At 43.2% G+C, this 26,398-nt stretch overlaps 1 protein-coding gene across 1 annotated transcript in view; it reads left to right on the top strand.

Annotated features, from left to right (window-relative positions):
- Positions 1-1,411: 1,411 nt before the first annotated feature.
- The window catches only part of GRID2 (glutamate ionotropic receptor delta type subunit 2), a 2,095,611-nt gene continuing 2,070,624 nt past the window's right edge, over positions 1,412-26,398 (top strand). The window contains exon 1 of the mRNA XM_073590055.1: positions 1,412-2,439. Within this exon, the coding sequence (XP_073446156.1) occupies positions 2,340-2,439 (100 nt within the window). The 5' untranslated portion in view covers positions 1,412-2,339. The remainder of the gene's footprint in view (positions 2,440-26,398) is intronic.

The following is a 26,398-nucleotide window of genomic DNA, read 5'->3' as shown; positions in this document are numbered from 1 at the left end:
CTTGTATTTATTTCTATGTTGCTACATAGTGGGCCCCAAGAATGATTTTCTCTGGTGGGCCCAAGGTGCTCCAGTCTGACGCTGAATGCCGGGCTCTTCAGATAGTTATGAATAATTCTGAATTAATTTAATCTGACATGTCAACTACTAAACTCTGCTTTCAATTTTACCTGAGCTGATCTGCAGCTTTTACCTCTCATGTGGATACACCTTGAGGGTAGATTCACAGGAGCGTATAAAACGTCATTCAGAAATTTAACCAGAAAAGTGATACAATTTGTTTCCCACTTGTCACGCGTGTGCAGTCCGTATACAATCCATATTTTAATTCAGCAGCTATTGATCATTTACAGTTTTCTATGTTACAGAATTGTAATCTCTCCGTGAAAACTGGATGTTATACTGTGTCTCTCGCATCCTATTTTTTTCACACGCTCATAGAATATAATGGGTGGGTTTCATTCAATTTATGAAAGTAATAGTACATGCTGCAATTTCTTTTTTCCCCACACAGATTTGGCGCATCATCTGCACGGCCTTTTTGAACAACATCTGTCTAAATTCAGTCCATTTTTTTCAAAGACAGCACTAGAACCGAAAATGCGGTGGCGTGAACGTGCCCTCAATCAAATAATTTTTTCCAACATTGCTCTTGATCTTCATCAAAAACAACACTGTTCACACTGAAAATGGTATAAGTAAGCCAAAGTCGCAAAATGTTAGCGTAGACCCAAATTATGTGACTTTTCAAAGCTTTTTTACTCCAGAATACTGTGGTAAAAGCATGTTGACTTGGGCTGATAATCTACAGAAAGAAGTCAACAGAAAAATTTACCACCATTTCTGAACCTGATACAAGCTTGGGAGGATATTGGATTATCCCATCAATATCTGCTGTCATCGTCCGATACTTCGCTTGAAGCTAAAGTAATCTATGCTCATGCCGCAAAAAAAAAACCTTATGCATATGTAGTAAAAAAAAAAAAAATTCCTACAAATAATATGCACCTCATATAGACTGTTGGATCACATTTTTGCATATATTGTCTTCATATCGCAAACGGTGCGGACATGTGTATGCAAACAAACACTGCCCCCTGCAGCTGCAGTTCCTAAGATTAACATCTAAGTAAAGAATTATATTAGTGATCACGTAAGAAAGTTAGTTGACAACATGTGGGCTATTGTATTGGCGTTATTGACGTAAACGTAGAAAAATATTTTTCATCGCTTTTCCTTTTTACTGCATCATTTCTTTTGTGGAGACATCATTTTACATTTCCTGCACTCTGTGTAACAGCAAAATGTCATTCTACAAGAGGGCATTGTGGCATTGGAGTGTTTGAAGCTGTGGATCACATCGGATTTGGGTGTCTGCTTACACATTGGGGATCAGTTCTGCTCCATACATAGCCTTTCTCTTCTTCTGTCTCCAAAGGCCAAGTGAGAACTTGGGAGCTGTGTCTTTTCTCCTCTTGTATTGCAGATAGGGATGGGAAGGAGGAGCTAGATGCCTCTCCAGCTCTCAGTTTCTGCCTCTCTCCCTGGCTTTGATGGTACTCTTATCTCCTCTCTGTATTTTCCTCCTTCTCCTAGGTGATTCATTTCTAGGCAACGTGCTGGCTGCCTGTCTGCTGCTGGAGCTGGGAACAGGGAGCATTCTGTATCCAGCTCTGCTTCCCACCATACAGCTTTCTCTCTCTCTCATACCAAGGCATCATAAACTGAACGCTCAACCTGTTTGAGGATAAAGCTCTGACTTCATCTGGATACTAGCAGGATTCCCTCTCCATCCTAGTACATATCCGATGGGAAGCTCCTTACTTTTGCAGCTGGATGCTGATGTATTCCCATGCACATTTGTCACACATTGCTCAATAGAAGAGGATGCCTAAAGAAAAGGCTGCATCCAGCCAGCAATCCTGTATGTTCTTCCTCCCTGATAATCTAAAAGGTTTTCTGTGAGCTAGATCTGCACTAGGATCCTGAAGGATTATTGTCATTTTCTGCAGTTTGCCTGCTCTAGTATATGCGGCTACATGGAGGATTTTCATTGCTGCATGTGAGATCATTTTGAGGCACAGTTCTGGATGCTTAATGGGTATTTTAATCTGAGGATCAACTAATATTGCTTGGATTTGCTTGAAGGAAATTATTCCCATTCGACTTGTCCCTAGACTTTTGCTTCTTTGGTCCATCCTGGTTTTTTAACCCCAATGCCTCCATATCTACCCCTCTAGAAACACTGGAATTAAACTCTTGTGAGATCTGTCCAACTATACACGCTGCTTCTTGTCTACCTATGAAGATCTGATTTGTGGTCGACAGTCATTGAGAAGATGGACATTTTGCATGCTGTCATCTATCTGTCCGTCTTCTGGGCTTTATCCTGGGACAGAACAAGAGCAGACTCCAGGTCAGACTCAATCATCCACATTGGTAAGATTTCTTCCACCATTTATATTCCTCAGCTGTATTTCCTTGCTGTAACTTTGAATGAATATGTCCTGATGGAGGGAATGCATATATTAGTATATATGCACAGTTCTAGTGTTAGAAATGTTATTCTTGCCACTAGGCTACAAATCTTTCATCTTTTACCATACTATATGCTAAATGTCTTTAAGAGGTATACATATGGATAATGAAAAGATCCGCTGATCACACAGGTGCTTCTGCATTACAGATATGTATAAGGATTGTACATTCTGCCACGGCTCCTGACAATATAAGTATATATATATATATATATATATATATATGTGTGTGTATATAAGAATGGGCACATTGATATTCTATGTCATATTTAGCATTTCTCAACTGTCAGTCCACGTTGGAAGAGTTGTCCTTGTGACAGGTGTGATTGAGTGAGATGTACTGTGGGATCTGGTGCTGCTCACATCATTCCATGCTGCCTGGAGACCCACTGTTCTAAGCAACATTGAGGATGAGGGATGCTTACAATAGGCTGCATTCATGCCTGGGCTGCAGTGATCAGCCTTTGTGGGACACAAACCCTTGCAGACAGAAAGAAGGAAACAAATGTGTGTGGATTTCCTCTTAGAGGAACCGGTGAGTGGCCAAAAGCTTGTGGGCCCCACCTATTGGCAGCAAGGATGCAATGAAGGAAGCCTTTCTGGGAACAAATAAGTCTAGTTGAACATATTAGCAATTTGGTTGCATAGATCATTCTCAGTCACATCTGTTCATTTCTGGCGTGCATACAATAGTTTCTATTATGTGCCTAGAATTGATCACATATATAGGACAGTAAATTCCGCGTGATGGCATTAGGAGGCTGCTGTTATGTAAGTGGCATGTGTGATAGAAGAGGAGGCTATACAGCAGTGCTGGAGATAAACTGCACTGATTTCTTTACACCACCAGCACAGGCTGGCAATCTATAATCTGAACACGCAGGGCCCCTTAGAAAGGGAGTGGGCAGGAGGAGATCACTACAGCAAGAACATAAGCATTATTCTCCTCCACCGTGCCTTCAGCTTCAAATCAGATCATGTAACTCCTTTCTATGGAAACTTAGTGGAGGAAAATTAGACATCAGTTTCTAGCCAAAATGTTTTCCAAGACAAAAAACTTCAAATATTCATAGGTAATATAAAAATAAAGGTGTTACGCTTTCAGATCTGACTTGTCGGCAATTACCTTTTTCTTTGCCAAAGGATGAATTAGTTATAAAGCCTTCATTAATGAAGAGTCTCTGATGTATTCAAGGAGAGTGAAAGACAGAGATAAATCCTCATGAGCGTAATATGGCAGTTAATATTGTCTTCTGCTTTGACTATTCCAGCCATATTTTTGGGTTTATATGGCTTGTTTTATAGCTTCAACCTACATTCAACTGCAGCAAAGCATTTCCCATTCTAGGTCATTATAAACCTGACCATAAGTCAGGGCCAAATATCTCCTGCAGAAAAAGTGCCATCCGGTATATTAATCTGCCTTCTGTAATATAATAAATCACAATGATATGAAAATGACTCAAACATAAGAAAGGCAGAATAACGTCTATATGAGGTCACTGTAGCCAAGCAATAACTTGTAATATGCCTCGGAAGACAGTATTCTGCACCGATGTCCTGTTCGTGATTGTGAGAAGCGGAATAGTATACATTTAACACATGTATCAATATTCTTCCATTTCCTTTTGCCTGGTTTTGTACCGTAAAAATAGATGAGCAATTATCAGGTTATTGTTTCTGGTATCTGCATCTTTACAGCATGTGACCACACATGAATCCCTCCATACTGAAACAATGAAGCTACTTCCCAGACAATTAATTTAACTTGAATCACAATTAGTGCATTTGACAAGGGGATTAGCTCTTTATATAGAATACTTTGTGCTACCATGAAACTGGTGAATTGATAATTGTTGCGCCTAGCATATAATCATTTCTACTGTAATTAGAATGCTGTCAATGTATCATCACCAAAGTAGTAAAAAAATCTATTTTGCTCCGAATGTAAAATTCTTCTTTTTGAAAGTGATAAAAAATATGCTGAGATATTATCAAAGCTTTACCAATCTCAGGGCTCTAGTAGGATCAACTAATTTGTAATTAAACCAAGGGCAAGGTATGCAATACATGTAAAGAATTTGCGAGAAATTGATTTATTTGGTAATGGTGTGCAGAAGAGCACATGTGCCTATGAATTGCTCTCCCATTGAGATTCCGATAACATATAGTGTTTCCCATATAGGAATAGCTAGTTATCAAGAACTTACATCTATAGATACGGCCATACATTTTGAAAAGTCAATCAATAGATCACTACCGGAAAGCTGACATGACAACATGAATGGTGCATCAATAGAAAACCAGCAAAGATAAGTCTGTAGAGTTCCTTAGATGCAGAAATGAAATATCAGTCAATGTCTACAATACAAGCTTCCATGTATTCCTCACATATGTAAAGTATGCAGAAGTATTTACCATGAAGAGTCATGTCAAGTCCATATTAAAATTCTCATTTGTCATGGGAAAGGTTATTCTGACATTACACCTATTCCTCATTGTTTCATATGTGAGGAGTGGGTGTATGGGGGTGGGGAGGAGCCCGATACATTGATAGAGTAATTTCATCAGACTCACATTACTTGATTGCTTCGTAGTTTCCTAATGATCTGCATGCTGTATGAAGAGCAGAGAATCCGTGAGGAGAATGGAAATGGTTTTATACTTTACGAGGCCATTTAAGAAAAAAAACTGCTCTGATTTATGAAGCACAAATACAGTAAAAACCAAGATAAGTCATTTTCCCTACATTTTTTTTTTAAATTATTAGTCCACCTCCATTATTTGTACATATGCAACTGGTGATAGAGCAAAGATTTAATTAAATTGGGATTTAGTGACATTTGAAGCCATCTTCATTTGCAGTGTTTACTTATATTACACATATAGGGCTGATCTCTGTACTCTGAAATGTCCCATTGGAGAGACAGGCAATTTTTGATTCCAGGTCTAGGTAGAATTTGCCATTTACAGACTTTCCCAAGTGTATTATTGGAATCAGGTTATGGCTTTATAGGTTATATAGTGCATATCATCGTTCATTGGCGTAATTTGATCACAGTGAGCCAGCGGCTAGATAGCTCCTACAGTATTTGTACATCAAGTAGTAAAGTTTTAGCTGGGAATACCCATCACCCATATCAACATCAGCAGTGTGACACTATCATTAACAGCAGTCAGTAAGCTGCCGGGGCCCACTCACATACCAACTAGACATCCCTCCATCTGCAGGCTTCTCACTTCATTGCATTATCTTTTTTTATCTCTTAATTTTGAGGTCTATGAGTCAGGAATAAAGGACAACGGTAAGTGATAAGAAATCCCCCAAGTGCTTTACTGTATATTCTCTATTGGTATATTAGGTAATTCTAATATAAGCGCATGCCTAATATTTGATGGGCTTGTTGCACATAATATATCACCCCAATTAATTGATGGACATACCATTGGTGCAACTTGTGCAGCTGCACAGTGGCCCAAAAGGTAAGGTGGCTCATTTCCACCTCCAAAACAGGAGGAATTGTTCACTACGATGAGCTGTTGGACTGCAAAGGGCTTAGATACTGTACTTGTCCAGTGGTCCTCTTCTATGTCCACCAGTGCCGAAATTAAAATGTGTCATTCATGGAAAATGATCTTGATTTTGGTTAAGGAAGCCTTGACCAGCCAAACATTATTCCTTCAGTGGCTGCTGCAGCTGAAGTGTATTAGTACATGCTGGCCATTTAGATAAGTTGAATGGCTCTAGTCTCCAACAGTATCCGCTTGTACATAACTGTTCCACGTTTTGACTTTACAATGTCCAGATGTCTTAATGGGCCACATGGCAGTTTCTACATCTCATGTTAAATACAAGAAGTCTTTAACTCTAAGGGAAAAAATGATGTTGTTTTTCCATATTCACTTGAACGTTGCATGACTGTTGTGCAGCTTTTTATGAAGAAAAGAACGACTTTCAAAAATTCTATCAAGCTGTGGCTAGAAAAAGGCAGCAGAGGTGTAAAAGGAACGTGTACATTAAACTTGAGGAAAATCAATACGTTCCTATGAACTGCAACTGTTCTGTGTACAGCTCACGCCTTTTACTTTCTTTTCTGCAGTACATTTTAGAAGCCTACATAATTCCACAAATAAAATCTGTTTAATCCATAATGCCTAAAGCAAAATTAGGCATTTATTGCCCCAAGTGAGCAAGTAGACAACATTTCTACTCAGCAGAGCTTTTTCTGAGCCAAAGTCTTACTTACATATTAACACAGGTAGATAGATACGTTGATGGCATCTATTTTCCAGGGTTTATATAACTGCCCAGAAGGATAAGTTACAGCCTCTAGACTGGCACCATGTTTAATCCCTTGTGCTTGTGCTGCTTTTACTTTTCTTTTTCTAGATAGTTTGATACATATATAGATAGTTATGTGATAGATGATAGATAGTGATGAGCGAGTATACTCTTTGCTCGGTGGTCCACCGCTTATTTGGCGTACTTGGAGATTTAGTTTCTGTCGCCGTAGCTGAATGATTTGCAGCTTCAAGACAGTCTGAATACATGTGGGGATTCCCTAATAAACAGGCAACCCCCATATGTATTCAGGCTGTCCAGAAGCCGCAAATCATGCAGCTACGGCGACAGAAACTAAATCTCCGAGCACGCCAAAATACTAGAGGACACCCGCGCAATGAGTGTACTCGCTCATCACTAATGATAGATAGATAGATATGTGATAAATAGATAATAGCTAGATAGATAGATAGATAGATATGAGATAGATAGATATGATAAGATAGGAAATGCAAGAGATACATTATTTCACTAAATATATCACACATTTTTCATAACCAATATTTGTTTTTATGGCTCCACTGACAATAACTTTTGAAGAAAATGTGACATACTAGTAAATAATTGATTCACATGTATGTTCACGCTGAATATAAGTATAAAATACATTTCCCATAGCATAGACCCTTCGAAAGCCAGCAGAACTGAGGGCACTATGCCAGTCATTCGTAAACTCAGAAGATGAACCTTTTTCAATGCTATAAAATTTTTCATCTTTAATTGACAATACAAGAGGGAAAGAAGAAGCGAGGGTGCAGCGTTCTATGACCCTGCAGCACTGCTTGCTGGAGAGGAGGCTGAAATGTCTTCTAGAATAAAGTTACACTTTGATAGGTTTGAAAAAAAAGAAAGCTATATATGAATAGCTTAAAAAACCTTAAGGCAATCATTTAACTTAAATCGCTATGATAATTGACACATACAATGTGTTTGCATATCTTCATAGACTTTTGTAAGGCAAACTAACAGCTGTGGTAAGTTTTGAGATTTGCAGTCAGTTTAGTTGGTGCCTCGTCTAAAGATGCATAAGCAGTTACAGATAGCCATAATGTTTTCATGTGACCCGTTCCAGTGGTCTTGTCAGTAATCTGGGGCTGTCACACAGAAATCCAGCAAACAACCTCCTACCTGCTAGCATGCACAATTCTTATTTGGATTACCAGTGTTAATGCCTCGCCAAACTGGCTAATCAAAAAAGAAGCTGTGGATTTCATCAGGTAAGAGGCAAGCAGCCATATATATCTGTCATGGCCACTGGACCAGGTTTTCTACATTGATTCACACCATCTCCATTTGTATTGTGTTAACTATTTGAAATAGAGCATGTCAGTTTGTGGCTAAACCAATGGAAACTATTAAGTTAACTAACTTTTCAAAATTAAAAAATGGGGCTAAATAAAAAACCTTAATTGATTGATAGAGTATGTTAAGAAGCTAGATTTCTTCCTTCTAGTGGAAAGCTAATTTGCATACTTTTCAGGAAGAATATCACTTTCCGTCTATTTTTTTGTCACAACCATTAGGAGAAACTGTACCCCCAGATGCTGATTAAAGGTCTCTCACTCAGAGAACCAATAGCTCTGAACTTACTGTTGGCAAAAACTTCAAAACAACTGTTTGCAAATATACATCATTCACTTTTTGAAAAGATGCTGATTTAAATAAATATACTAAGTCTTGTTACATAACTTGTCAAATGGAATTTGTCAGCAGTATCACAGAATCATACAATGTTAGAGTTGGAAGGGACCCCCAGGGTCATCGTATCCAACTCCCTGCTCAATACAGGATTCACTAAACCATCTCAGACAGATGTCTGTTCATCCTCTCTTTGAAGACTTCTATTGAAGGAGAACTCACCACCTCTCGTGACAGCCTGTTCCACTCATTGATCACTCTCGCTGTCAAAAAGTTTTTTTCTAATATCTAATCTGTGTCTTATCCCTTGTAGTTTCATTCCATTGCTTCTTGTGTTTCCATGTGCAAAGGAGAATAAGGATGATCCCTCTACATTGTGACATCCCTTCAGATATTGGTAGACAGCTATTAAGTCTCCTCTTAGCCATCTATTTTGCAAGCTAAACATTCCTAGATCCTTTAACCGTTCCTTGTACATAGTTTGCAGTCCATTCTCTATCTTGGTAGCTTTTTTTTAACTTATTCTTGATTTTGTATGTATTTTTTAAAATGTGGTGCCCAGAACTGGACATAGCATTCCAGATGAGGTCTGACCAAGGAGGACTAGAGGGGGATTTTTACTTTACACTATCTAGAATGAATGAATACTTCTTTTAATACATCCTAGAACTGTGTTTGCCTTTTTTGCTGCTGCATCACACTGTTGACTCATGTGCAGTTTGTAATCTATTAGTATACCCGAGTCTTTATCACATGGGCTGTTGCTTGTATCTATCCCTCCCATTCTGTAGATGTAATTTTCATTTTTCTTGCTAAGATATAGAATCTTGCATTTCTCCCTGCTAAATACCATTCTATTAGTCACTGCCCATTCTTCAAGCTCATCTAGATCCTTCAGAATTCTTTCTCTGTATTCTCTAGTGGTAGCTATCTCTCCTAGCTTTGCATGGTCTGCAAAATTGATTAGGTTATCTTCAGTTCCCTTATATAGATCATTAATAGAAATGTTGAACAACAGTGGGGCCAGGAAAGAGCTGTGTGGTACCCCACTTGAAATACTCATCCAAGTGGATGTTCAACCATTTATTACCACTCTTTGAGAATGGCCACTTAGACTGTAATGAATGCACCTAACCATGGCCTTGTCAACCCCATACTTGGTCACTTTTTCACTAAGAATAGTATGAAATACTTTATCAAATGCTTTCCTGAAATCTATATATGCTATATCTAGCATATTTCCTTTTCCACGCAGTCAGCATGACTTTCAAAGAATAGTCCAGCAATACCATTATATTGCAGGCCATTTCTCCATTCCTGAGAAATCAGTTTTTATTGATATGCAAATGAGACTTTGGAGCTATTTTAGATCTTAAGCCTTTCACACTCCAACTCTTTTCCCGCATACACCACTTCCTCTTGCTCGACTAAAGTCTCCTTTTCCTAAATACACAGCATAGAGGCTTTCAGTCAAGCAGTTTGAGGTGGCTTGGGGTGAGAAATAGAGAAAGAGTGACAGAGTTTAACGTGGCTATGTCAGTGGTTTCCTGGTAGCTTTTAAAATGACTACCACAAACATGTTAAATGCAGGCTGTAGTGACTCTGGACAGGATGGTTCTGCCTCCATCCTAGTCAGGTCAGGGCTAATTCTAGTTCGTTTTTCTTTGGTACTGGGGCATCTAGTTAATGTTTGTAGTTCCTGGGTTTGGTGTTGGCAATACTTCTGTGTACTCGGTTAGAGGTAGCTGACCCAGGATACTCATCTGTAATCATTATGCTTCTTTGTGTGTTAACTTTGCTGTGTATGACCTGGTTTGTCCCCTGACTTCTGCCACTGTGTCCTGCTCTGTACTGCCCTATCCTTCCTGGTTCTCTGACCCCTTGGCTCATCTTGGTTTACTCTCTGTCTTATTCCTAGGTACCTCGCTCTCATTTGGATTTTGACCTTCGGTTCCCCACTGACCACGTTAATGTTCTATGCCCTGTAATCTGTGCTCTCGGCTGTTTCCCTGTCCTCACGCATGGTGACTCCGCCCCCTGCAATCACGTATCTGCTTAGTCTCAGGTCCTGTGCGCACTACCTACCTCAGTTCTTCCACACCCTATGCTTGGTCCTGTGCTCCCTGCTCGTGCCCCCTAGGCTTCTTCAGTGACACTATCGGTGTCATTACAAAAACCATTCTGTTTACCAGAACCCTAGCCTCCATCCTTTAACCCCTGTAGTAAGATCTGAATATACAAAGGGGTTCTTGGTCTGAGGTCAAAGATTCAGCTGCTATTTGGTAGTGCAGGCTGGTAGGAGAGGTCAGGTTGACAGAACCATGAGGGCAGAGAAAGTATAAAATCAAAGGATGGAATAGTAGTCAGTAAAAAGGTTGAAGTAAAAACAGGAAACAATACTCTGAGGAGGACCTGAGAATACAGGAATTAACCAGAGGAGAACAAGGTTACAGCTAGCAGCTTTCAGCAATAAGCTTTGAGGTTAGTTGAATGAAGCCGGCTGATAGGCTGAAGCAGAGAGCTAATAACTCTTGCTGGACATCACGAATATCCATATTGCCAGACTGGATGGTACTTAAGGTCCCAGCCACCCAAATTTTAGTGGCTGGACAGAACCTGGGCTGTCCAGAACTTAGGGTTCCTTGTCTCCTCTATCATATAAATACAGTGGCGACTTGTGAAAAAAGCAGACATTGCAAGAGCAAATCCCAGAGAAGATGTGACACAGAGGCGACAGATTTAAACATTTGCATATCAACTCAAATGCTGATTTCTCAATAATGAATCAACAGACTCGCAAAGTAAGGGTACCGTTACACTTAGTGATGCACCAGCGATCCCGACAATGATATGGATCGCTGGTGCATCGCTAAGTGGTCGCTAGTGAGCTGACACACAGGCAGATCTCACCAGCGACATAGCAGGGGTCGGCGGTCGCTACTTACCTGTCAGACTCGGCGATCCTGACGTCCTCCCGCCCACCTCCACGCTTCGCTCGTTGGCGCCACAGGAAGCCCAGCAGGAAGCGCCCAACGAGAAATGGTCCAGGACGTTCTCGCGCGACCAGCGATGAGCAGCGGGGAGGCGGTTGGAGGTAAGTATCACATGTAGCGATATCGCTAGCGATATCGCTGCTACGTCACAAAATCGGTGACGTTACAGCGATATTGCTAGCGATATCGCTAAGTGTAATGGGCCCCTAAAGCTATTGCTGGATTTGTCTTTGAAAGAGCTACATACACATATTAACAGCTTCCAGTTTGCCCACTATACATGAACGTTAGCGCTAGCTGAGCTCTGTGCAGCGATCACGTTTATGAGCGGTCTCACAGCACTCCATACCCCCAGGGTCCTGCAAGCACTGCCATTACTGTGCAGAGCGATAGCTCTGACAGTTGACATCATATCAGGATCTGATTGGATCGGGTCCCAATGATGTTAAGTTAACCCTTTGCTATCTTCTAATTGCCATGATAGCGGTATTTAGAAGATAGCAGAGGGACACCACAGCAATGCCCACCTCACTGATGCCCCCTGTGATGAGACATGATTACATCAAAGGGATCCCACATTGTCCCATCAGCCAGAAGTCATGAGATGGCATTGGGTATGCCTGCTGCACAGTGGCTTGTTAGACTCAGCCAACAGTAGTCTCAGGGCTCATGCTCACTTGCATTGAAATCGGACAAATTCAATCCCATAAAAAATCGAATTGAATTTGTACCAATGTTAATCTATGATCGTGTCTTCATCTGCATTTTTTTTCCAGCTCGAATTGGATGAAGATCAGGCTGGAAAATCGCAATTCGGATCGCATCGGATCGCATCCCGCAATCGAAGTCAATATGTGTGATAAAAAATCACACAGCACGAGTGCTGTGCGAGTGCTGTGTGATTTTTACACAGCAATGTCCTTTGAAAAGCCGGCAATTAATTTCCGGCTATATAGTAAAATCACACTGACATGTTGAAATAGAAAAGATAGAATACATGTATACACATAGAATAGGTGTATATATATATATATATATATATATATATATATATATATAGTGGTGTAGTGACCACTGTGTCCACTAGGGGGCGCTGTATGGATGTCCCAGGAGAGTGGATGAATGGAAAGATACTGAATGACCGTTATGTATCTCAAGGTGGGTGGCCTTGAGATGGAGATTTATGTGTGTGTTAATCAGCAGTGATACTGCTGAGGTGCTGGTTCAATGGGTCAGGGACTAGTTACCTACAAACCCACCCAGGGTGTGTGTTTAATAACGCTATTGTAAAGTGTATATGTGTGTGTGAAGGACCTGTGATGAGATCATAGACATGTGACCCGGTGGGCATGACTGCGGACTATATAAGGTGGCCAGGGTAGGTCACATGGGGTGAATGCTGGGACCTGGTTGGTCCAGTGTGGAAGGTCCTGTCTGAGTGAAATGGGGCTGCCTTCTGACAGCAAGTCAATGCTGTGTTGAATGACTGCACGTGCCTGGTAATTCCCTGGAGGCAATGGACATCTGCAGCATGGAGAAAGAACCATGAGTGAACCCTGATGGGTGAGATAACTGAGAGGCTGAAGAGCCTGAGTAATGGACATTCTGTAACCTGTGTAACCACAGGCTTAGCAGAGTGAAGCTCTGTCATGGACGCTATGCTGATTATATGATCTTTATGTTGCTGCTGTGGGTTTATGATGCTGAATAAACCGCATGGACTGTTTTGGATTAATGGAAAACCTGTGCCGGAGGTGATTTATTGGCTGCTAAGCGAGTATCCCCTTCCCGAATGACAGCTACCTTACAATATGTATATATATATATATATATATATATATATATATATACAGTAAATTACCGCTCAAAAGTTTAGGGTAACTTAGAAATTTCCTTATTTTTGAAAGAAAAGCACAGTTTTTTCCAATGAAGCTAACATTAAATGATTCAGAAATACACTCTATACATTGTTAATGTGGTAAATGTCTATTCTAGCTGCAAACATCTGGTTTGTAGTGCAGTATATTCAAAGGTGTATAGAGGCCCATTTCCAACAACCATCACTCCAGTAATAGATGGATAGAATACCCTTGAAAACCCTTGTGCAAGTATGTTAGCACAGCGGAAAACAGTTTGGCTGATTAGAGAAGCTATAAACCTGACCTTCCTTTGAGCCAGTTGAGAATCTGGAGCATTACATTTGTTGGTTCCATTAATCTCTCAAAATGGCCAGAAAAAAAGAACGTTCATCTGAAACTTGGCAGTCTATTCTTGTTCTTAGAAATAAAGGCTATTCCATGTGAGAAATTGCCAAGAAACTCAAGATTTCCTACAACAGTGTGTACTACTCCCTTCAGAAGAGAGCACAAACAGTCTCTAACCAGAGTAGAAAGAGAAGTGGGAGGCCCCGCTGCACAACTGAGCAACAAGATAAGTACATTAGAGTCTGTAGTTTGAGAAATCGACACCTCACAGATCCTCAACTGGCAGCTTCATTAAATAGTACAAGCAAAACATCAGTGTCAACGTCTACAGTGAAGAGGCGACTCCGGGATGCTGGTCTTTGGGGCAGAGTGGCAAAGAAAAAGCCATATCTGAGACTGGCTTATAAAAGGAAAACATTAATATGGGCAAAAGAATGCATACATTGGACAGAGGAAGATTGAAAAGAGTGTTATGGACAGATGAATCCAAGTTTGAGGTGTTTGGATCGCACAGAAGAACATTTGTGATACGCAGAACAACTGAAACGATGCCGGAAGAGTGCCTGACACCATCTTTCAAGAATGGTGGAGGTAATGTGATGGTTTGAGGTTGCTTTGGTGTTGGTAAAGTGGGAGATTTGTACAAGGTAAAATGGATTTTGAATAAGAAAGGCTATCACTCCATTTTGCAATGCCATGCCATACCATGTGGACAGCGCTTGATGGAGTCAATTTCATCCTACAACAGGACAATGACCCAAAGCACACCTCCAAATTATGCAAGAACTATTTAGGAAAGAAGCAGGCAGCTGGTATTCTATCTGTAATGGAGTGGCCTGAGCAGTCACCAGATCTCAACCCCATTGAGCTGTTGTGGGAGCAGCTTAACCGGGAGGGGCTTCTGGAAGCATGGGGTGAAATTTATCCAGATTACCTCAGCAAATTAACTGCTAGAATGCCAAAGGTCTGCAATGCTGTAATTGCTGCAAAGGGAGCATTCTTTGACAAAAATAAAGTTTGGAGGAAAAAATTATTATTTTAAAAAAAAATCTTTTTTTCGAACCTTGTCAATGTCTGGACTAGATTTTAAATTCATCTGGCAACTCATTGGATTAATAAAAGTATGAGTTTTCATGGAAAACACAAAATTGTCTGGGTGACAGGAAACTTTTGAATGGTAGTGTATATATATATATATATATTGTATAAGTATATATATATATTGTAAAGTAGCACTTCTTATTCGGGTTGGGGATACTCGCTTTGCTGCCAAATAGCCAGGTCCGGCATGGATTTCTCAACTTAAACTCAGTCCGTTCAGTTTATTATGCAGCATAAACCATCAAACAGCAACAGAAAGTTTATATCAAATCAGCATAGCGTCCATGACAGAGCTCCGCTCTGTTAACCCTGTGGTCACACAGGATTGGCTATGTTCGATATGCAGGCTCTCTAGCCTCACAGGTATTTCCCTTGTCCGGGTTACCTCATAGCTCCTTCTCAGTCCTGATATTCATTCCCTCTCCTGGGAACTCTCAGACATGTGCAGAATTATCTCTTCATGTTACAGAAAGAGAAGAAATTCGAAGTGCACCTGAAGAAACAGAGGGATGGAGACATGTGAGCCAGAGAAGCAGGAGGATCAGGAGGCAGTCAGCACCCATACTGCTCAGAAACCAGTACCAGGCTCTCACGCAGGAAAACGATGAAGAAATAGATCATGATAAGACTTTGCCAACAAACAGCAACCTTGTACGCCTTCAGAGTCCTCCTGGATGGAGAAAGAAAAATGTTGTGAAGAAGAAACGGAGAGTGGTGGTCATGGGGGATTCCCTGTTGAGAGGAACAGAGGCTGCTATCTGCAGACCGGATATAACTTCAAGAGAAATGTGCTGTCTTCCAGGTGCAAAAATTAAAGATGTGTCTGACAGGATATCAGGACTCTTCAGACCTACAGATGACTACCCATTCCTGCTACTATATGTGGGGACAAATGACACCGCAAGAAATGACCTGGAAACCATCTGCAGAGACTTTGAAGACTTAGGCATAGAGTTGAGCGACTTTTGGTTTTTTAGGGTCGCGTTTCGTTTCGTGAAACCCGACTTTTCCAAAAGTCGGGTCGAGCAAGATCGTCCGATTATAGGGAAAAGTCGGGGTCGTCCCGAAACACGAAACCCAATGTAAGTCAATGGGGAATAAAAGTCGGCAGTGAGAGGAGGACAGGAAACACACCTACAGTGCCCATTTGAATGCCAAAAGCATCAATTCTTCTTACTTAAGCTTGTCAACCTTAATTAAATTCATAATACAAGTTACGCACTGAATAATGGGGGTTATTTGGCTAAAGTTGTGGGGGGGGAGGGCTGGCTGCAGGTTTTCATGTGCCCTGGGCGAAAGAGCGCCCCTTTAACACATACCACAACTCATCATGCTCCGATACGGCAGATAAATAGCGGTATAGTACAATGAAAAATACCTCACTTTTTACATCTCATGACGAGGCCCATCTATTTCTCCATACAGAATCATTGGTCCCATATAATGTTTGAAACAGTATATGATGAGCTCCACATAATGCTACAGTATATGTTGGTCCCCATGGATGAAGCTCCACTGTCTTATGGGCCCAAATAATGCTCCAAACATAATGGGCCCCATTTCTAATGCTCTAGTGTATACTGGGCCCTGTAAATGCTGCTCCAGTGTCTGATGTCCACCTTTGGAATGTTCCAGTGTATGGTGGGCCCCATCTATCATTCTCCAGAGTATAGTGCTCCCCAAAAATTGCTGTCCCAACATTGAAAACAATCAAATAAGTCTCCTCGCTAGGGAATCCCTGTACTTGTCTGGACAGTTGCTGTAGCTTGCTTAACAGCTCGCCAGCCGTTCTCACGCCCAGTATGGATTGCACGTGATTGCACAAAGGTTAGAAAGGGTACCGTATCCCTGGATAACATGTATGGATAGCGTACACATTCAAAATATATGTCTCAGGAGGCAGGCTCAGACGGTGTCAGGCCCAGTATGGATTGCACGTGATTGCACAAAGGTTAGAAAGGGTACCGTATCCCTGGATAACATGTATGGATAGCGTACACATTCAAAATATATGTCTCAGGAGGCAGGCTCAGACGGTGTCAGGCACAGTATGGATTGCACGTGATTGCACAAAGGTTAGAAGGGGTACCGTATCCCCAGATAACATGTATGGATAGCGTACACATTCAAAATATATGTCTCAGGAGGCAGGCTCAGACGGTGTTAGGCCCAGTATGGATTGCACGTGATTGCACAAAGGTTAGAAAGGGTACCGTATCCCCGGATAACATGTATGGATAGCGTACACATTCAAAATATATGTCTCAGGAGGCAGGCTCAGACGGTGTTAGGCCCAGTATGGATTGCACGTGATTGCACAAAGGTTAGAAAGGGTACCGTATCCCTGGATAACATGTATGGATAGCGTACACATTCAAAATATATGTCTCAGGAGGCAGGCTCAGACGGTGTCAGGCCCAGTATGGATTGCACGTGATTGCACAAAGGTTAGAAAGGGTATCGAATCCCCGGATAACATGTATGGATAGCGTACACATTCAAAATATATGTCTCAGGAGGCAGGCTCAGACGGTGTTAGGCCCAGTATGGATTGCACGTGATTGCACAAAGGTTAGAAAGGGTACCGTATCCCTGGATAACATGTATGGATAGCGTACACATTCAAAATATATGTCTCAGGAGGCAGGCTCAGACGGTGTCAGGCCCAGTATGGATTGCACGTGATTGCACAAAGGTTAGAAAGGGTACCGTATCCCTGGATAACATGTATGGATAGCGTACACATTCAAAATATATGTCTCAGGAGGCAGGCTCAGACGGTGTCAGGCCCAGTATGGATTGCACGTGATTGCACAAAGGTTAGAAAGGGTACCGTATCCCTGGATAACATGTATGGATAGCGTACACATTCAAAATATATGTCTCAGGAGGCAGGCTCAGATGGTGTCAGGCCCAGTATGGATTGCACGTGATTGCACAAAGGTTAGAAAGGGTACCGTATCCCCGGATAACATGTATGGATAGCGTACACATTCAAAATATATGTCTCAGGAGGCAGGCTCAGACGGTGTCAGGCACAGTATGGATTTGACGGCCCAGATTACACAGCGGAGGAGCAGGGAGAGGTAAAGATTGCAAATGCTGGGGCCCTGCCCAAGCAAGGGGGGCCCACTCGTGGGCGTCGGTACTGGCACTGGGCCCCTCATAGTACAGCGGTGTGTCTGACGGCGGGTGTGCACCACCACCATCAGAGACACTTGATTGCACTATGAGGGACCCTGTGCCAGTGCAACCGATTTACCAGAGTTGCTTGTTTATTAGCCAATATTAGGTCAAGGTTCTCCTGTGGCATGATGTTTTGTAATTTGCCTTTATAGCGTGGATCCAGGATGCTGGCCAACCAGTAGTCGTCATCGTTCATCATTTTGGCAATGCGGGGGTCCCTTTTTAGGATCCGCAAGGCATAATCTGACATGTGGGCCAATGTTCCCGGTGTCAATGATGCACTGCGAGTGCTGGGTGGAGGAGCACTTTCTGGCAAATCCACATCCCTCCAGTCACGCACAAACCCTGTACCAGACCTTGCCACGCCAACATTTTCACTTGCCCCACGAGATGCATCCTCCTCCCCTAAGTAATCATCCCCATCATCCTCCTCCTCCTCCTCTTCTTCCTCCACCTCATCCAGGAGAGGTCCCTGAGCAGACAATGGCTGAATGTCATCAAGGATTCCCTCCTCCTCTTCTTCCTCATCAACATTGGCTGCAGACGCCTGCTCCTTAAGGTGCGTCAAAGTTTGCATGAGCAGACGCATAAGTGGGATGCTCATGCTTAGGATGGCGTCGTCTGCGCTTACCAGCCGTGTGCATTCCTCAAAACACTGAAGGACTTTACAAAGGTCTTTCAGCTTCGACCACTGCATGCCTGTCAACTCCATGTCTGCTCTCAAAGTGCCTGGCCGTGTATCCTCCCACAAATGCATTATGGCCTGCCTCTGCTCGCACAGCCGCTCCACCATGTGCAGGGTGGAGTTCCACCTTGTTGCAATGTCGATAATGAGGCGGTGGTTGGGAAGGTGGAGCAATCGCTGCAGCTTCTGCATACGAACGGAGTGTACAGGCGACCGGCAGATGTGCGCGCACAGTCTTCGCACCTTCTGGAGCAGGGCTGTTAACTCCGGATAATTTTTGAGGAAGCACTGCACCACCAGGTTCAAGGTGTGAGCCAAGCAAGGTATGTGGCTGAGTTTTGAAAGGGCTATGGCTGCCACAAAATTACGGCCGTTATCACTAACTACCTTGCCTGCCTCAAGATGTACACTGCCCAGCCATGACTCAGTTTGTCGCTTCAAGTACTCGGCCAGCACCTCGGCGGTGTGTCTGTCGCCCAAACACATAATCTGCAACACAGCCTGCTGACGCTTTCCACTAGCTGCTCGATAGGGGGACACATCGTGTGCAACAGTGGCAGCTGCAGATGGAGTGCTCGTACGACTGCGCTCTGTGGACGAGCTTTCGCTTCTGGAGGAGGAGGAGGAGGAGGAGGGTCGAACGCCTACAGCCAACTGTTTCCTATACCGTGGGCTAGGCAGCACTGTCCCACCACCGCTGTCCCCTGTGGACCCTGCATCCACCACATTAACCCAGTGCGCAGTGATGGACACGTAACGGCCCTGGCCATGCCGACTGGACCATGCATCAGTTGTGAGGTGCACCTTTCCGCTCACTGACTGCTTGAGTGCATGGACAATGCGGTCTTTCACATGATGGTGGAGGGCTGGGATGGCTTTGCGAGAGAAGAAGTGGCGACTGGGTAGGTCATAGCATGGTACTGCATAGGCCATGAGTTCGCGGAAAGCTGTGCTTTCCACCAACCGAAAGGGCATCATCTCAAACGAGATTAGTTTGGCAATGTGGGCGTTCAAACCCAGTGTACGCGGATTATTATTATTATTATTTATTGTTCTAGCGCCATTTATTCCATGGCGCTTTACATGTGAGGAGCGGTATACATAAAAACAAGTACAATAATCTTAAACAATACAAGTCATAACTGGTACAGGAGGAGAGAGGACCCTGCCCGCGAGGGCTCACAATCTTCAAGGGATGGGTGATAATACAGTAGGCGAGGGTAGAGCTGGTCGTGCAGCGGTTTGGTCGATCGGTGGTTACTGCAGGTTATAGGCTTGTCGGAAGAGGTGGGTCTTCAGGCTCTTTTTGAAGGTTTCGATGGTAGGTGAGAGTCTGATATGTTGTGGTAGAGAGTTCCAGAGTAGGGGTGATGCGCGAGAGAAATCTTTTATGCGATTGTGGGAAGAGGAGATAAGACGGGAGTAGAGAAGGAGATCTTGTGAGGATCGGAGGTTGCGTGCAGGAAAGTACCGGGAGATGAGGTCACAGATGTATGGAGGAGACAAGTTGTGGATGGCTTTGTATGTCATGTTTAGGGTTTTGTAATTGAGTCTCTGGGCAATTGGGAGCCAGTGAAGGGATTGACAGAGGGGAGAAGCTGGGGAATAGCGGGGGGACAGATGGATTAGTCGGGCAGCAGAGTTTAGAATAGATTGGAGGGGTGCGAGAGTGTTTGAGGGGAGGCCACAGAGCATGAGGTTGCAGTAGTCAAGGCGAGAGATGATGAGGGCATGGACTAGGGTTTTTGCAGATTCTTGGGTGAGGAATGAACGGATGCGTGAAATATTTTTGAGTTGAAGTCGGCAGGAAGTGGAAAGGGTTTGGATATGTGGTTTGAAGGAGAGATCAGCGTCAAGGATTACTCCGAGGCAGCGAGCTTGTGGGACTGGGGAGAGTGGGCAGTCATTTACTGTAATTGATAGGTTCGTAGGGGGGGTCACGTGAGATGGGGGAAAGATGATGAATTCTGTTTTGTCCATGTTGAGTTTCAGATATCTAGTGGAGAAGAAGGATGAAATAGTGGACAGACATTGAGGGATTCTGGTTAGTAGGGAGGTGATATCTGGTCCAGAGATGTAGATCTGTGTGTCATCAGCATAAAGATGATACTGAAAGCCATGAGATTCTATGAGCTGTCCCAGGCCAAAGGTGTAAATAGAGAACAGCAGGGGCCCAAGGACTGAACCTTGTGGGACTCCGACAGATAGGGGGCGAGGTGAGGAGGTGGTGTGTGAGTGGGAGACGCTGAATGTCCGGTCTGTTAGGTATGATGAGATCCAGGAGAGGGCCAAGTCTGTGATGCCGAGGGATGATAGGGTCTGTAATAATAGGGAATGAGAGACTGAGTACTTTCTTGACCTACTCATGGTGTCTGGGAGGGTGAGCTGGACTTGAGAGCTGCATATGGTGGAAGTAGCGGTGGACAGGGCGGACTGAGAGAGGGTTGATGATGGTGATGGAGTTGGTGTTCTTTCTGATGGCCTAGAATCAGTCTTTCGTTGATATAACAGTGGGATTCCCTGACTGCTGTGGTCTTGCAACGACTCCTCAACATTTGCTGCTGTGCTAACCGGTGGGCTTACAGTGGGGGAAACAATGTAGCGTTGCTGACTACCTTCATTGTGATCAGTTGCACATGTGGCACTTGAGGTTTGGTGTTGTGTCCACGCTTGCAAGTGCATGCTGGTTAAATGTCTAAGCATGCAACTGGTATTCAAATTTTTCAGATTTTTCCCTCGGCTAAAGGTCTTTGCGCACTTCTTACAGATAACCTTGGCCTGATCATGAGGATTTTGTTCAAAAAAGTGCCACACTGCACTCTTCCTACTTTGGCAGACATTTTGCGGCCTAGCACGCTGTGATCTTTTGACCCTCTGGACAAGCTGTCTAGCAACTCTTTTGATGTTTGGAAGCTGTCTTTGGAGTGCTCCGGGCCTGCCAGATAACAGCTGTTGCGATGTCGATGTCTGCTGTGGATGCTCCTCATCTGAGCTATTGGAAGCAGCACCCTCTTCCCCCAATGGATGCCAATCTGGGTCAACAACTGGGTCATCCATCACCTCCTCTTCTATGTCATGTGCACCTTTCTCTGTGTCACCGTGTATGGTGGTATAGTGTGCGGGAAGGGGCACCTGAGTCTCATCAGGGTCAAAATCTGGCTCTGTACACTGCGAGGACAATGTAGTGCTCTGAGTGAATGTACCAGCAGAATCATCCATCAGCGGCTGTGCATCAGTGCACTCCATGTCAGATTCATCTTGGCCTGGGTAATTCACCACTTCACTTGGTAATCCAGGCATGGTATGTGAAAACAGCTCCATGGAGTAATCAGTAGTATGGCCTGTGTCATCTTTCAATCTTGGTTGGGGTGAAGGACACAAGGAAAGGTGTGGTTCATGAACATGAGCCTCCAATGACGACTCAGTGCTTTTACTTTTTACAACTGAAGAAGAGGAGGCGATAGAGCTGGAGGCTGAGTCAGCAATGTAAGACAAAACTTTTTCCTGATGCTCTGCCTTTAAAAGCTGTTTGACAACTCCTAGAAAACTAAGCGTTCGAGGCCTTATGTAGCCAGACGATGACGCAGGGTCAGCACCTCCTGCATTCGGTCCTATTTTGCTCTTGCCACTACCATCAGATCCACCACCAACACCATCATTACCAGCTGCCAACCCCCGCCCAATTCCACGGCCTCTTCCACCAGCCTTCCTCATTTTTGGTAGAAATGTAGACAAAATCCAACAAACTATATAGTAATGTAAAACAAGGTACAAGGTGTCTATAGGACAGGGGAGATTTAGAATTTCTGCACACACTTGTGGACAGTGGACACTTTTGGATTGTGTGAGGCCCACTGATATCTGAGCGCTATGTGACAGGCTCGATGGCACAGCTGCCTGTGACCAAAGTGACGAGAGGATAATGGAGATTTTGAATCTCTGCGCGCACTTTTGGACACTGGACACTTGTGGATTGTGTGAGGCCCACTGATATCTGAGCGCTATGTGACACGCTCGATGGCACAGCTGCCTGTGACCAAAGTGACGAGAGGATAATGGAGATTTTGAATCTCTGCGCACACTTTTGGACACTGGACACTTGTGGATTGTGTGAGGCCCACTGATATCTGAGCGCTATGTGACACGCTCGATGGCACAGCTGCCTGTGACCAAAGTGACGAGAGGATAATGGAGATTTTGAATCTCTGCGCACACTTTTGTACACTGGACACTTGTGGATTGTGTGAGGCCCACTGATATCTGAGCGCTATGTGACACGCTCGATGGCACAGCTGCCTGTGACAAAAGTGACGAGAGGATAATGGAGATTTTGAATCTCTGCGCACACTTTTGGACACTGGACACTTGTGGATTGTGTGAGGCCCACTGATATCTGAGCGCTATGTGACACGCTCGATGGCACAGCTGTGACCAAAGTGACGAGAGGATAATGGAGATTTTGAATCTCTGCGCACACTTTTGGACACTGGACGCTTGTGGATTGTGTGAGGCCCACTGATATCTGAGCGCTATGTGACACGCTCGATGGCACAGCTGCCTGTGACCAAAGTGACGAGAGGATAATGGAGATTTTGAATCTCTGCGCACACTTTTGGACACTGGACACTTGTGGATTGTGTGAGGCCCACTGATATCTGAGCGCTATGTGACACGCTCGATGGCACAGCTGCCTGTGACCAAAGTGACGAGAGGATAATGGAGATTTTGAATCTCTGCGCACACTTTTGGACACTGGACACTTGTGGATTGTGTGAGGCCCACTGATATCTGAGCGCTATGTGACAGGCTCGATGGCACAGCTGTGACAAAAGTGACTAGAGGATAAGGGAGATTGGATTGCTTTTAAAAAAGCAGTTTGCGGAGCAGTGGGTAAACAGCAATGCCAGCGTGTCAGGAAGCCTTAAAAGGCAGCCCAAGAACCAACACCACTGATACACCACAATATAGCCTCCCCTTGCACTGCACAAACAGTGACTTTTGTGTTGTGCAGGCCAAATCGCTAGCAGCAGAAGCAGTTTTTTTGTCTTCTTCCCTGCCTAACGCTCTCCCTACAGAATCAGCAGCAACCTCTCCCTATACTAAGATCGGCAGAAGTAAGATGGCGGTCGGCGTGCACGCCCTTTTATACCCCCTGTGACGCCCACCAAAGCAAGCCAATCACTTGCATGCCCTTCTGAAAGATGGTGGTGACCCGTGCCTAGGTCATCACGTTGCCCACAGTGTCCGTGGATCCTGATTGGCTGAAAAAGAGCGCAAAACAAACTTTTGAAACGCGACTTTGGCGCGTAAGTCGCCGACCTCGTGGCTGACCTCATCCTAGGGTCGGGTTTCGTTTCATGAAACCCGACTTTGCCAAAAGTCGGCGACTTTTGAATTTTTTCGACCCGTTTCGCTCAACTCTACTTAGGCAAGAAAGTGAAAGAACTAGGAGCGCAGGTGGTCTTCTCTTCCATCCTCCCAGTGGATGGCCATGGAACAAGGAGGTGTAATAAGATTCTGCAGGTGAACAACTGGCTACGTCGATGGTGCCGTCAGCAACGATTTGGATTTCTGGATCACGGAGTGAATTACTTATACGATGGACTACTTGCTAGAGATGGGGTGCACCTTACGAAGACTGGAAAGCATGTATTTGGAAGTCGCCTTGCTACACTTGTAAGGAGAGCTTTAAACTAGAACAACATGGGAAGGGAAGCAAAAGACCAGAAAAAGCCTTACACCTGAAAAATGGTATTGAGAACTCTGCTATTAGAAGTGGAAAGGAAGAACAAAGATAAAAGAATCTAATTAATAAAAATAATGGAGAAAGAGAAACCAATCACAAACTAAAATGTTTCTATACTAATGCACAAAGCATGGGCAACAAACAAGGAGAATTGGAACTACTAACACAGGAAAAGAAATATGATGTAATTGGAATCACTGAAACTTGGTGGGACAATACACATGATTGGAATACAAGACTAGAAGGATACAACTTATTTGCAAGAAACAGACTTGATAAACGAGGAGGGGGTGTCGCATTGTATGTTAGAAACGCGTATATCTGCACAGAGATTGAAGCTTCAGTGACTGGGAGTTCTGTGGAAACTGTTTGGGTAAGAATACAAGGACAGAACAATGGAAAGGACACCATTGTAGGCATTTACTACAGGCCGCCTGTGCAAGCTGAAGATATGGATGAACTCTTTATGCATCAAATGGTCAAGTTCTCCAAAAAATATGACATAGTTGTCATGGGAGATTTCAACTATCCAGACATTTGTTGGGAATCTCTCTCAGGCAAAACTAACAGGTCAAGGAAATTCTTATCCTCTCTTGCTGACAACTTTATCTTCCAAAAGGTAGGGGAGAAAACAAGGGGAACTGCTCTCTTGGATCTAATCCTTATAAACAGGGAGGAAATGGTTGAGGAGGAAAAAGTGGCTGGGACCTTAGGAGGTAGCGACCATGCTATTTTAGAATTTTGGATAACTAGAGGCGGAAGACCTGTGAAGACTCAGACGTCAAGGTTATATTTCAGAAAGGCAAATTTTAAGGGATTCAGAAAGAGAATTGGAGGGATCCAATGGCTGGATATCCTTAAAGACAAAAATGTCCAGGAAGGATGGGAAATCTTGAAAAATGAAATTCAAAGCACAGTTGCTAACAATTCCGAAAAGAGGGAAGAATAGGAAGCATTTAAGGAAACCAGGATGGATTAACACAGAACTTAAGCACATGCTAAAAAGGAAGAAAAAAATATTTATAAAATGGAAAGAGGGAGGCATATCTAAAGAAGAATATAATGCTGTCTGCAGAACCTGCAGGGCACAAATCAGATTAGATAAAGCTGAAAATGAATTGAGGCTTGCAAGAGATGTCAAAAGCAATAATAAAGGATTTTGGGGATATGTCAAAAGTAAAAGAAAAGTCAAAGATGCTATAGGATTTTTACAGGATGAAAATGATGAAATGGTAAGACAGGATGTTGAGAAGGCTGAACTTTTAAATTCCTATTTTGCATCTGTTTTCTCTCAGAAAGGAAATGTAACATCAACTGTTCTTCACTGTCCTATTAATGGAATAGAAGAATCCAGGATATCTATAAACAGAAAGATAGTGAGGAAACACTTAGCTAACCTAAATGAATTCAAGTCTCCAGGTCCAGATGAATTACACCCCAGAGTACGGAAGGAGATAGCAGAAGAAATTTTTGAACCCCTCTCCATAATCTTTGAAAATTCTTGGAGAACAGGAGAAGTCCCAGAAGACTGGAGAGGAGCAAATGTTGTTCCTATCTTCAAAAAGGGGAAGTAGGTGGACCCAGGCAACTATAGGCCGGTGAGTCTGACTTGTATACCAGGAAAGATCTTTGAACAAATTATTAAACAACATGTATGTCAATACCTGGATAAGAATGAAGTGATTAAACAGAGTCAGCATGGGTATGTAACTAATAAGTCTTGTCAGACTAACTTAATTTCCTTCTATGACGGTATCACTGATTGGGTGGATCAAGGAAATGCTGTAGATATAGTATATCTTGACTTCAGCAAAGCATTTGACAAAGTCTCTCATACAATCCTTATTGAAAAAATGACTAAGTATGGAATGGACAAGGCAACTGTTAGGTGGATTCATAACTGGCTTAGTGATCGGACCCAAAGAGTGGTCGTAAATGGCTGCACATCCAGTTGGAAGAATGTCTC

The sequence above is a fragment of the Dendrobates tinctorius genome, unplaced genomic scaffold (genome assembly GCF_039654945.1).
Source record: "Dendrobates tinctorius isolate UK_male_01 unplaced genomic scaffold, ASM3965494v1 ptg000011l, whole genome shotgun sequence".
Taxonomy (NCBI): Eukaryota; Metazoa; Chordata; class Amphibia; order Anura; family Dendrobatidae; genus Dendrobates; species Dendrobates tinctorius.
Note: the sequence above shows the minus strand (reverse complement) of the source record. Positions and strands in the feature narration are given on the sequence as shown.